Source organism: Spea bombifrons, chromosome 11, assembly GCF_027358695.1.
Source record: "Spea bombifrons isolate aSpeBom1 chromosome 11, aSpeBom1.2.pri, whole genome shotgun sequence".
In the NCBI taxonomy this organism is placed as follows: domain Eukaryota; kingdom Metazoa; phylum Chordata; class Amphibia; order Anura; family Pelobatidae; genus Spea; species Spea bombifrons.
This window is the reverse complement of record NC_071097.1, coordinates 26,830,064-26,844,117: the sequence shown is the minus strand read 5'-3', so window position 1 is coordinate 26,844,117 and position 14,054 is coordinate 26,830,064. Positions and strand designations below refer to the sequence as shown.

The window sequence follows — 14,054 nt, the reverse complement described above, 5'->3', positions numbered from 1 at the left end:
TTGTATTGTTTTTTTTAATTGTATTATTATTTGCATTAAAATAAGCATAACCCCCTTTGCCTGTTATGTGTGTTTGGTAAAGAGGCATCATTCAATTCCTTGATCTTGCAATGAAACCCTCTTAATACATGCTAGTAATTTGCTTGCCTTAGTAGCTGCTACTTGACACGACAGAGGACTATTGTTGACTTCTGCAATAGTGCACTTGATAACTCCCAGGCTAATGTCCATAACAACCAATGAATAGTCAATTTTACCCAAGTTGCAAAGCTGGCTATTGGTATTGATTAAAATCATACAAAATAAGCAGATTGCCCAATTTTAAAAAATATCACCCCATTCTTTAAAAAAAAAAAAAAAAAAAATAGGGCAGATGATGCCAAACAAAAACCATTAACAATAATATGTTTTGTTCCCTTTACTTTTCTTACAGCAAAAACAAATTAGAGGTAATCATCTGTGTATTAATTTTAACCCTCTGCTCTGTTCTACTAACTGAACAAAGAATTGTAAACAACTTTCCATATAATGATGCGTATTAACTTACAATGATAGAACATGATATAATATCATTAATATTTTCTTTTACCATGCTGTACTGAAATATAGGTATTTATATGTCGTTGCTTAATCAAACATTGCACAATAACTTAAAACAAACGAAAACAAGGAAGATAAAGAAAAGATGGAGAAGTCGTCAAGTGACATGGATTTCTATTGCTCATTGATGAATAATCTGTTTCTAGCCTTGCACTTTTTGTTAAATATATATATAGCCTTAACATTGATCACATTGACATTAGATTTTTCTTCTTTACACTCACTATGCATTTTGTTCAATAATAATAAGTAAACTATTAACAGGTCTATTTTTGAAAGCATTCTTACTTTACAGAATTTTTTAGGTATTTCAGCAACACCCACGGCGAAAAGGTATATAAAATCAAGCACATAGGCAGCTATCTCCATAGATTAACACTGGCTGTAGAATGAGTCGTACTGAAAGGCGCAGATAGAACCTTGGCCACAAAACTTTAGACCACGCACTCACAGAGCAGGGCCTCTGGGTGATGAAGCTTGTTGCATCAACATCAGTACAAGTACTAATTGTTGGGAGCTTCATGAAATAGGTTTCCATGGACAAGCAGCTGCACACAAGACAAAGATCACTACGCACAATGCTCAGCGACAGATGGAGGGGTGTAAAGCACAGCGCCACTGGACTCTGGAGCAGTGTGAACGTGTTCTCTGGAGTGATGAATCACACTTCACTGTCTGAAAGTCTGATGCACGACTCTTGATTTGGCATATGCCAAGAAAACACCTATGAGAAGGCATAGTGCCTACTGTAAAGTTTGGTGGAGGAGGGATAATGTCTTGGGCCTAGCTCATTAGTTCCAGCATACAAAGACATTTTAGACAATGCTATGCTTCCAACTGCGTGGCACCAGTTTGGCACCAAAGCAAGGCCGTAACAGTATAGTTTGACAAGTTTGGTGTCGAGGAACTTGAGTGCTTTGTACAAAGCCCTAACCTTAACCCCACTGTACACGTTTGAGATGATTTGGAATGGTGATTGTGAGTGAGGCCTTCTTGTCCAACCTCAGTGCCTGACCATTTGGCTGAATGGGCAGAAATTCCCACAGATACGCTTCAAAATCTCGTGGAAAGCCTACCCAAAAGAGTGGAGGCTGTCATAGCTGCAAAACTCCACACTAATATTAATGTCCATGGTTTCAGAATGAGATGTCCACCAAGCTCATAGGCGTGAAATGTTCAGCTGTCCACATACAATTGGTCATAGAGTGTGTATTTTACATGATAATTAAAAATTATAATTGTCAACAAGTATAACTGTGGCATTTGTCTTTGGATAGATAAATCCCTATAGGCAAGATCCTGGATTGTGAAAGGAATGCATTATCTGTCAGATGATCAAAAGGCAAAATTGTCTAATAAGCCATTTAAGTCTACATTTTAATATCAATGGCCTTGGAGAAGAGGAAGGAATTAACAGAGCATTTTGTCTGAGAATTTGATTTTATAATTTGTTTACGTTCCAAACAAGGACATCCTATGTCTATTGTAATGCAGATTTGCCCAGCCGTATTCACAAGAAATAATAAAAACATCAATCGTACATTATTTATTTTATATTTCTGTTACTCTCTAAACATTTAGATTTTTTTCCAACCCTGTTGCCTGACCATTGGGTTATGTGGTAATGAATACCTTAATTTCCAATTCGCTTATTTTATTAAATACCCAAGGCTCAACTAAAGAAATAAAATTTTAAAAAAATCTTGGGTTACCGCGAGTCACCTGCAACTGGCTTTACCCCCTAGTGCAAATCCTGGCTTGGACTCAAGGGTACTTGCACAACAAATACCCTTCCCTGGGGTGTTAAACTTTTTTTTAATAAGGTCACCTTATGGTATATATCCAGTTGGTTATCATCTTAACATAAAGTAGGGAACATCAGGACAGCAAATGAATTAGATAAGGCTGATCGTGCCACAGGTTGCTGCTGATCGAAGTAAAAAAAAAGTCTGACTAGCTTAAAACTAATACACACACTTTAAGTGTGGGTGGTATAACAATGCACCAGATAAAAACTGTTACATGCATCACTCACAACAGTGATATATTTACAGTATGTTAAGTATGCTTTCCTTGGCTTGGCATTGGCTATGGGAAGGACTCACATCTGTGGTCACCATTCTTACTTTCATATACAAAAAGAGGAGCCCACAACCTAAAAAACATAAAAGGCATTGTGATTAATATGAAGTGTCAAATAAAATTAAATAAAAACTTTCAATGGAAATTATCCATTCTCTGTGTGACACCTTCTTCTTGACCAAAACAAGTTTTAATTGCAATTTATTTATGCCTAAGAAATTAACAAAATGTTACAAATAATTAAGAGAACTCAATCATAAAAAATGCACCTTTTATACAAATTTTGATGTTTGCAATAAAGAGGCTGTTGCAGGTTTTATAAAGTGTAAAAAAAAAAGAGGAATGCCAGAATTTACCACAAAACTGAAATGGAAAATACTGAAAAAAAAAAAAATTCTCATTTTTTTTTTGAGCGATTAAAAAAGTGAATCACTTGCGCCATCTAGTGGTTAACAATGGGTAATGTTAGTATTACACACGTTATTTACATTTTTTAAGTTGATCCTATCAAAAAGGATACTTGGGAAGCTGGTAGGTAATTGTTAGCATTTACTAAGCAATGAAAAGATCTTTCACATAAAATTACAGAATATATTTGTACGGGCTTTCTTTTGAATTTAGAATGATCGCAGTAGCAAGCGAGTTCTGCTTTAACTCGGCTCACCTATGTATTACAATGTTATGGAACTCTCCTTTGTTGCCTTTTTTGCAGGTATAAATTTGTGGTTTAACAAAAAGAACCATGAACTTTTATTACAAAGTAAAAACATATTTGTTTTCTGCCATGGGAATTCCCACATTTACACATTGATTGACCAAAAGTCAGTTTAAATATAAATATTAAAATCTTGACTTTTCATCCCTTCCCTTGTGTTCTTTCCAGGGTTGCTTCTTCTTGGGCCAATAATAGACAAGTTACATAAATTATAAATTCAGTCGTTCTTTTCTGTGTGTAAGACCAAGGGGCAAATATGGTTTGATGGAAAATTGGAAAAATGGGCAGACTAGATGAGCCCAATAGTTTGTATCTGCTGTCAAGTTCTATGTATCATAGAAAACACATTATTGCCCAAGGAATTATTAATAGGGGTTCTAGGATTAATAATAGTACTAATGTATTTTTAGTATACATTGAATGCCTTGCGAATTCACCACCTTGGTTTTGACAGATTTGACATGTTACCATGAAAACAAAGTTATGAAATCACCATTGCTTGTTTTCGTACACATGTGTAAATGTTTGTATTTACATTATAGGACATTTTTCTAATCCAAAAAATAAATACTATTACATTTATCTGGCAATTGAATCACAGCTGATTATGGGGGCAGTTTTTTTTTTGCCCGGGTGGAAGAACTGTGTTCTACCAATTGCTTTGCCGATCTCAACCCCATCTCTTGTTCATTAGGGGATAGCCTTACCCTACTTTTAGGACCAGCCCTGGGAAGTTAGCAGGTATGATTACATTAGATTTAGTATCATGAAAAAAATCGCAATGATTTATGTTGGATGACTAAATGCTTCCCCATTGCTGATTTACTATACTCCATATTAAGCCTGCATGATTTCCAATAAAAAAAGAAAGACCAGATTCTGCAGCTTCTGGAATGACCAAAAGCTCCTGCAAAAGGATTAAAGCTGACTGTCTTCTTCAACCTGATTTATATTCTACTGACTCTGTTGTAACAGCGCTATGGAATCTGCTGGCGCTATATAAATAAATGAAATTAACCTTATGGGACCTACTTATAGAAACCTGATTTGTAAGTTGGAAGATACTGGCAAGTCATGGTAACAGCACTATCACAAATCTCTATACATTTTGGATGAGGATGCTTTCCTTGTTCTTCCTTAAAATCACTACAAGATATTATTAGCTGATCACTTACTTTAAATTTATGATAAATTAAACAGTTTAAGCAGCACTATTAAAATGAAGAAGGAGATATCTGAAAATGAAATTATTATTAGTATTAGTATTAATTGACTAAAAGACAAAATAATACTCAACGAATACTCAAATGAATCTTGAATAAACCCACCACCATATTACTGTCATGCAGCCAACATTTAATACATTTACTTGGTGACATGAGGTTAAAAATAAAACTTTTAACAAAACCCAGGAAGACTATTAAATTACTAGGCATCATCCCAAAATACAATACTGGTGTTATTACTGCCAATCAAATTCATACAAATTAGACAGGATTTATTAATATTGGAGACTTCTTTAGTATTTTTTCTCTTGCTGTTCTTCAGATTATGAAATCTCAGCTAATTATGTGACTCTAAATTAGCTAAATTCTGCGAATTTCTCCAAACAATAATTCTTTTTATACTGTGAGTCATGCTTCATTGCATTCTCCCACATGGCACTCCAAGAACTGCCTGAGATTCTTTTCCTGTTTCTTTTGTAAGCCCAGAAATTCTCCCCTGTCTTACTTTTATTTCATCTCAAACCTGACTTTTACACATACAGAGTCTACTTCGAGTTCCTAGAGCTTCTAAATTTCTAATTTAAATCTAAATTTAGATTGAGGTCCTTGGATGTTTTCAGAAGACGCTTGCCTAGACTTCTCCCTTACAAATCTCCAAATACTAACGAGTCAAACTGCAGGAAACTTGTAATCCTAATAAGTTGAGGTGGGTGAAAACTTTTGCCCATATTTACTAAATGGCACTTTCTCTAAGAATTTTCATAGAGAAATACTGTGTCGTGCCCAGACTCATTCTTTCACATACACCATGATGATTAAATTGCGACACACGTGTAAAATTGCATGCTTTGTGATGACAGTCCTCAATTGTGTGCTCGCTTTTTAATTTCCAGGAACTGCATAACCTCGGAGAGGTGAAGAAGAGGGGTCTGAACTAGACCAAGGTGGTCATACTTATCGTCACACCGAGGCATGGAACATGGAACTCAGCTAAAACAATAATTTAAATAATTACGACAAAGTATGTCTAGTGGAAGGAACTCACCAACTGTTATAGATGACATTGAACCATATATATACATATATATATATTAAAAGTTGTTGCCTTCCTTATAATTTCTACTTATAGCGACGCAAATTATTCAATGTTAAATATATTACTGTATAGACACAGTTGTCATTAGGGTAATTTGGGTGTGACGGAATGTATAACAATGTGATATCTATTCCCAACCACGAGATGGCACTTTGCCTACAATGCAAAAATGACTAAATATCAAATATTACATGTTGGGAGTTTTCGTACTGCTGGGGGAAAAATCACTATTCGTATCCCAAAACATTAAAATATGTTATAACACTAAATAAATATTTTGTGTATTTAAAATATTTAAATCTATTAAAAACCATGGTGTTCTTGTCGTTTGCATTCACACTCAAGAGAAAAAATAAGCAAAATGGGTAAAAAGGCACCAAACGCCCTTCAGTTTTTTAATATACAGGTTCCTAGAACCATTTTATGGTTTATTTTTACCACTACCTTGATCATCATCAATAAAGGAATTTAAGAAACAATGGGATGTGCATAAAGTTATCCTAAAGTACAAGGAAGTAAAGAGTGGTTCAAAAAGGACAGACTAGAGTCAAATTATTATATACTGTCATTACTTTGTATGTAGGCCAGATTAACATTAACACATGCAAACTGAAGTGAGTTGATATGGCTAGATTGCCATAGCTGCCAATAGCTTCAGATGTGATGGGACAATCACAACTACAGGGTGGTCTGGCAGCCGCCTTATGATGTAAGTGTGGCAGGCGGCTGGATACGAGAGGCTGTACGTTACGTTTGTATGCTGATGTAGCATGTGGCTGAGCATATACAGTCAGTGGCCACACGCTACAGCCCCAGATCTACTGCTGGAGCGGAAGATCGGGGGCATATGGAGCAATGTCAGGCAGCTGTCCACTGGGCCAAATGGCCAGTCCAAGCCTGAAACTGTATACCAAAAATGTGCAGAGTTCTCTGGCTAAACAATACAAAATGCTACATAGCTCCCCATTTTATGTGGTCAAGCCATGACATCACACCACCAGTGATGTAATACGGGCACAGCTGTACATGATGCCACATGTTCTAGTATACCAGAGTGGGACATTGATAAATTGTCATGGATCAGTCCACCCTACACCATTTTCCTCAATTACCCATTTCCTAATATCTTGCTGTGACATCATATTTTACGGTTTGTTTGTTTTTTTTGGGGGGGGGGGTTTGGTTGTTTGCGTGTTTCAGTAATGGTTTTCCTTGCTGGAAAGTTAAAAACATGCCATTTTCTTATAGGTGAAACCCCCATACATGACAAGTAGAATAGTCATTATTATTATTAGAAAGCATTACATTTAATGCAGTAAAAAGAAATAAAAGTTTAATGTTAACAAAGGCGAGTCATGGGTGTATAAGCTTTCAAGCAAATGCAATCTACATAATAATTTTCTCTTAAATATAATTCAGAACTGTTAAAACAAAACACACCCTCCATGTTCAAAGAAGAAGATCAATGTCAAAGCAATATCTTCGTTATGATTCCCTTCCAGCTCTTCTTATTTCAGAAATGCTAATCTCCAAGGGTTTAAGTCAGCAAAAACTTTGTTTATGATTTGCATTCTAATGGGAAGCTCAGTGAAAAGACTACGATCGCACGTCTCAATATTGAAATGAGCTTGGCTTTAGGAACAAAGCTTGTAGGTTTTTGTTTTTAAACAAAACATGCAAGAGCAGATGTCTCTGTTAGTGAAAGGTCCTCGAAATGAGTAGTCCTGGCATATAAACAAAGAAGTGCACTTGCCCCCCCCTGGATATCATGGATGTGCCAAGCTTAGCCCTCAATGGACCTTACATTGAAAAAGTTGTAGGGGTTCCCTAATTAGCATGAAGTCACGCAATTAACATGCAGAGCAATGTAGCAAGTATTATTGTGAAGCTGCGGTGCCAGAGTTCAACAAAACTTTCACTGCAGACCTCGAGAGTTGTGTGATTCTCCGTAAAGTCTTAAAGGTGGGCTTTAGTAACCCAAGGAATGTTCTTGCTGATTGTAACAGTTAAAGTCATGGCCAGACATCATGAGTCTGGACACCATTAATAAGAGTCTAATTTGCAGACCTGATCATATCTGTACTTAAGGCCCATTGTACAGCACTGCAAAACATTAAGACACTTAATAATTAGCTAATTATGGGCATTCCTAAAACTCGCTAGGTACCAGAGTTTTGTCCCTGAATTCGCTGAGCTTCAGGTCTGAGGATCTTTGTTATGTTCCTGTAAGGTTGCCAAATTTTTGCTTTTTGGAAACCAGACAAGAATATTTTAATATGTGCTATGCTTAGTGTGGAACGCAAGTAAGTGTAATCTTAAAACATTATTTCATAAAACTTTGCTAATGGGGTATATTCAGAGGAAGCACTTGTTACTAGTGTGGTACCACAGGCATCAGTATTGGGATCTGTACTTTTTAATATTTTTATTAGTAATATTACAAAAGATCTTAATGATATGGTATGTATTTTTACAGATGATCCAAAGGTGTGCAACAGGGTAGACATTTATTCATAAGTTAAGTTAGTACCACTCTCAAGTGGTTGAGAGCGTGGAAGCAGCAGTTTAACGTTGACAAATGTAGAATAATGCACTTGGGACGTAAAACAGGCAGAATATAGCATTGGGATCACCATATTGTCAGTCTGATGGCTTAAAGGTTGCAATGCAATGAAGCATCTCAAAAAAGCAAGCAGGATGCCGGATTGCATAGGGAGAGGCATTCATAGCAGGGAGAAGGAGGTGTTCTGCCACTTCACAAATCTCTGGTCAAGCCTCATCTGGAGTATTGCATGCGGTTCTGGAGACCCTAGTTCAGAGGAGAGCTACATAAACAGTAAGTAGTTTATAGGACAGAAATTATCAGGAAAGGTTAAAGGTTCTTAATATGTTTAGCTTGGAGGAAAGAAGAGAGAGGGTGAGATGCAATAGAAACATTTAAATACTTAGATGGATTTAACAAAGTACAAGAGGCAAGCTTATTTGAAAGCAGGCCAATGTTAAAACAAGAGGTCATGGTCAAAAACTAGACCATGATGTAACTAGATGTAACATGAGGAAGTTCTACTTTACCCAGAGAACAGTCTCCCAGTAGAAGTGGTATAGGTTAATGATAGAACTTAAACAGGCATGGGATGAGCAGAATGGTTCTTATCTGTTGTCAAATTCTATATTGACACTTAATTATTTGAAATGTGAAAATGATAAAATTGAGCTCAGAAAAATGGATATAAGAGAGTAGAAAGTGGAGTGCAAGCAAAATGATCTGTGCATACAGCCCATCTCCCTAATTGCAAAATTGGTTATGGATAATATTTCTGAGAAAATTCTACTTTACCTAAATGGTAGTAGATGTGGAATCAACGTCCAGTAGAGGTAGAACAAGCTAACACAATAATGGAATACAAGAATATCTAGGACATTCGTAAAACTATCCCTGAGGATTAATTAGTAAAACGGTCTTTAAAAACAGGACAGAGTAATTAGTCCTCCCCTGCCATCACACTCTTTATTGTTCTGCCCCATGCCAGATTCAGTAGAGGTATGATGGGGCGCATAGTTTGAGATGGTTATATGTATGAGGGCAGGGGGGGTTATACAAGTATAATTATATATCAGTTTAAAAAGCATTTAAGTAAATATAAGTATAAAAGTATATGACATGACAAAATCTGTTAAAATTTGGAAACATCATTATAAAATGACCTTCAAGTATCACCGTAATTGATAAAGGTGATGGAAAAGTAGATATAGTAACCTAAAATCCCAATACAATGTCTCCTAAACTACCTTGGAATCAAACGGATGATTAACCCAATATCTCCGATGTCAAATATAATTAACTAAAAACCTTGGCTTAAACATGACCCCAAATGACAAAAGTGAATAAAATGAGACACAGCACATCCTCCTGACCAAGATCCGTCACCTCCGGGCACCTATATGGAGCAGGAGGGGGGGACCTCTGAGTCACCAAATGGAAATGTCCCAGTTAGAACCCTTTCAAATGGCATTCAAGTCAAATAAGTATGGTTTAGTGACAGTACTACAACTATTTTGAAGGCCCAATCCAGATTTGCATTATAAAGATCAATACCGTAATACGGAATCACATAATAGTACTATTCAGATTTTAAAATGTTATAAACTCATCAGCTCCCTCTATGATCACCTCCTCCCAAAGTAAATGTTATACTATGCCTGTGTATGATTAATCTTAAGCATGTTTATGAGCCTGTCTTCCAGAAGTCCGCACCAGCAGATACATCCTACAGAAAGACGTGCCTGATATATTTCAGGCTGTGCTGTTCTGTGACCTTTTTTTACCAAGTCATCAATATCTGTAGGCTTCCCTGGAAAATGTTATACATTCTTACTTACAGAGGCTCTTAAATCTAACATCTAGTAATCATGGGAGGATAGACTGTTATATGAGCACTAAAGCTGCAATTTTATCTGCTAGAACAATCGTCTCCTGAAAAGCCTGCTGTTTTATTGAAAGGCTGGTGATAAAGACAATAAAAAGCTATTAAATAATCAGTCATGCCCACAGCTTTTAGATGCAGTCCATCCCTTTTGGCATCCGTTGTTCAAAATAAAATCACATCCTTGGATGCGTTTTCCAGTGGTCTTTCTTGTTCCTTCTGCTTGCTGTATCTTGCGTGCTGGTAATAATAAATCACGCCGATTGTTCCAATATTTAAAAATAAACTGAGGAGCAGCAGCCAGTATGAGTATCCATATGTGTTTCGAGTTTCAAAATACTTATCGTCACTATTGTCTATTATTTCTGCAAGGTACTTTGGCATCCCGTTAAGCTCTGTGTTTGATGCAAATAAAATCATTGCGAGTAGAATACAAATGCCTGTGGAAAAAAAAGAAGTAGATCTTATGCGAAATAATTTTTAAACAATGTATTGAACCAGTGACCCACACTAATATGTTAGTTTACGCCTGTGATTTTATCTTATTTTTTTATCCATATTTGTCTTTTTACAACTTTTTCCAACCCTTTTCTAATAAAATAAACCTAGCTCCATTTCCGATGACACAAACTAGGTAGATATACCTCAAGAAATCTAATCTAAACGGCCGCTGGGTGCTGATGCCGCCGGCCGGCGCTACTTTACTACTTTTTTTAAAAATTTAATATGGCAAGCCGGATCGGCTATTAAATGGGGGGGGGATAGTATTAAAGCAGCGCCGGCCGGCGGCATCAGCACCCAGCGGCCGTATGCGATGGCCGCCAAGTGATGGGAGCAGCGTGAGGGATGAAAGCTCCGCCCCCTCGCACTCACCTTTCACCCCTCCCATCACTATGCGGCCATCAGATTGTTGGAAATCGAATCTAAACGGCCGCTGGGTGCTGATGCTGCCGGCCGGCGCTACTTTAATACTTTATTTATTTATTTATTTATTTTTAATATGGCAAGCCGATCCGGCATATTAAATAAATAAAAAAAGGATTAAAGTAGCTCCGGCCGGTGGCATCAGCACCCAGCGGCCGTTTAGATAAGTTTTCCAGCAGTCTGATGGCCGCATAGTGATTGGAGCAGCGTGAGGGGTGAAAGGTGAGTGCGAGGGGGCGGAGCCACTTCACTTGACTTGCCCCCCCAGGCCTTAGACTGCCAGCCCTTCCCTGACCTCAAGTATATGTATGTTGTCAAGGCCTCATGCATCCTTGTCAAGAGGAGTGTTAAACTTCTTTACACACAATACAATCCCTCTTATCTGACTATAAAATGTTGGAGTTTTTTTTTTAATCTTTGGTAAAAATGACTAATATTGAATGCACATTGTATGAAAATGCGTGGTAAAGATTTAAAAAAAAAAATCCAAAAGTTACAGAACTTTAATTTCCTATCATGAAGTGACCTTCCTTCTCCTCATCCCACCTTACAAAGCCTGCCTGAACCAATCAACAACAATCAGCATCTTAATAGCAGGGGAGAGATGAATAATAGGGACAATGAATGTATAATACCTCAAACTTTTATCAGTTTTGATCAATTACAGATCAATTGTTTTAATCAGTAAACATCATTATATAGGCTGTCTTGGTAATGCTGGATTTCAGAAAAGGTGACAGATCTGCTTCAAGAGGATTTCAGGGGATCATTCTACACGGACATCAATAGCAGTTCTGCCTCTGGCTATGTGAATGTATTATTCATAAAAATCAAAAGGGAATAATTACGTCAGCAGATTGTTAACCATGTTGATATCTTGAAAATCTGTCTGTAAGTAAGAGCACTTTATAAATAAACTCTGTGTCTACTTACCATTTATCGAAGTCCATATGTAAACACCAATAGGGCCCAGGTACGTCAAATAAGGGTTGCTGACAATGTTCAAGCAAGTAGTCACAGAGCCCATAAAAGAAAACAGTAGGCCGCTGACCAGAAACAATATTATCAGTATGTGGATGATTTTCTGCGCGTCGTTTCCAGTGAGCTTTTCAAAAACTGAAATCAGAAAATAGTCAAATGAATTAATTACTCTTACAAAATGCAGATAAGTGACATATATAAACCACTAGACACAAGATACCATCACGCCAAACCTCTAAAAATCACAGATAGATCAAATGAAAGTGTTTTAAGGGGCAGCTTTCGAGATGCTGAATGCCCAAACACCTCCTAGAAAATAATTATCTAACCAAATGAAAAGTTGCCTGATTCATATTTTGCGTTATTTTGTTTTATTGTCATGTGACACAAAATCAAGCACTTTTAGATTGTTGCTAAAGAAACTGAAAGTGTTTCTTAAATGTTTCTTTGGGTTTTTAGTGGGAGTTAACCTTAAAAGAAAACAATAAACTGACAAATCTCATAAGGTTTACTTGTGTTACACGCTAGAAGAGCAGGGGTGTCCAACCTGGGGCCCTCCAGCTGCTGCAGGACTACATCTCCCATACTACTCAGCCAGCCCCTTAGCTGAAAGAGCATTATGGGAGATGTAGTCCTGCAGCAGCTGGAGGGCCGCAGGTTGGACACCCGTGTGCTAGAGAATGCAATTAATGTTTCGTATAAGAGGAACGACACCTTAAATGTTGATGGAACAAAACATGTGCTTAATTAGGAGATTAATTCATAATGTTCTGGAACATGTTACATGGAATAAGACGAGCAAAAGCTTTTATTTTTCACTACAACTTGAAAATAATTGACACAGACGAGAATAGAAAGTAAAAAAAAAAAATTATTATTATTAATTTTAAATATACTAATTTGTATACATTGCCATTTGCCATAGAGGATGACTGGATGTACCGAGTATTCCTGCATGTAGCATCTAATATTTAGTAGTTATTTTACCTATTGGCTTATTGAATGGATGGTTTTTCTCACAAGCGTACTGAAAAAATCAGGAAATACCTAAGCATTACTTACAATACCTGGGAGTATCACGCACATTGTAACATCTTAACATTCTTTTAAACCCTTCGAGACATTGAAAAGAATGTTAAGAGAGAGGAAAGGGTTTTCAAACTCGGCTGCTTATTAAATACAAAAAAAGCCAGCCAAACAGAAACATGGTGGGTTAAGTTTACCTATATTATTATGAGATGTATTACGGACAATTTGGTTTCAAGTAAAACTTGATTTTCTGCTTTTCAATTTTATTAAAAAAATGTTGATGTCATAATTCTTTTTTAGTACAACAGAATGTTGTGTTTGGTAGTAAAGTCGACGTTATATTCCATTTCTATAATCTGCCATGGTTTCACATACACATGGACATTATGACCAGTAAAAGGGAACACTTTACCTTGGAAGTTCGCTGGTTGTTGGTCAAGTCCAACACCTTCGGTGACCTTCTTTTCATGTCTCGCTTGAAACAGGCCATATCTAATATATGCATATCCGGAATAATTTGCTCCCTTGAAGTGGACACTGCTTGTCACCCATTCTTGCGTTCCTAAACAAGTGCAAATAACTGCAAACGATCCAATACTTAGAACAAAACCAGAAGTGAATGATAACGTCTTCAATAATGATGGCATCTTCAGATTTCAGTGTTTATTTTCTTTGTTTGATTTTTTTTTGCCCAATAAGACATAAGCAAGGCTACTTCGTAAGGCACTCCTGGGTGGGAAGTGAAACTAGGTTTAATATTGTTGCTGGTTTTCCAACTGAACCTTGAACCAGCAGAAGCAATAAATGTTCCCAGTAATTGAACCCTGATCTTTAGAACCTTGTTGCCATGGTTACAAAATTCAAGAGAAATATGAAGAGAAGATCCGGAGTCATTCTTCTTGCACACGGCAGTTCTTCCTCAGGATGTATGCAATCCGATATGGCTACTTTTAAAGGAAAAGCATCCTTCAAAATTT

The 14,054-nt window shown here is 36.8% G+C and overlaps 1 protein-coding gene across 1 annotated transcript; it reads right to left on the bottom strand.

Annotated features, from left to right (window-relative positions):
• Positions 1 to 10,191: 10,191 nt before the first annotated feature.
• On the bottom strand, positions 10,192 to 13,849 carry CLRN3 (clarin 3). Its single transcript, XM_053450247.1, has 3 exons — positions 13,490 to 13,849; positions 12,001 to 12,183; positions 10,192 to 10,583 (listed from the first exon to the last, which is right to left on the bottom strand). The coding sequence occupies exons 1-3, from the start codon at positions 13,722 to 13,724 to the stop codon at positions 10,309 to 10,311; spliced, it is 693 nt and encodes a 230-aa protein (XP_053306222.1). The 5' UTR covers positions 13,725 to 13,849; the 3' UTR covers positions 10,192 to 10,308.
• Between the last annotated feature and the right edge of the window lie 205 nt (positions 13,850 to 14,054).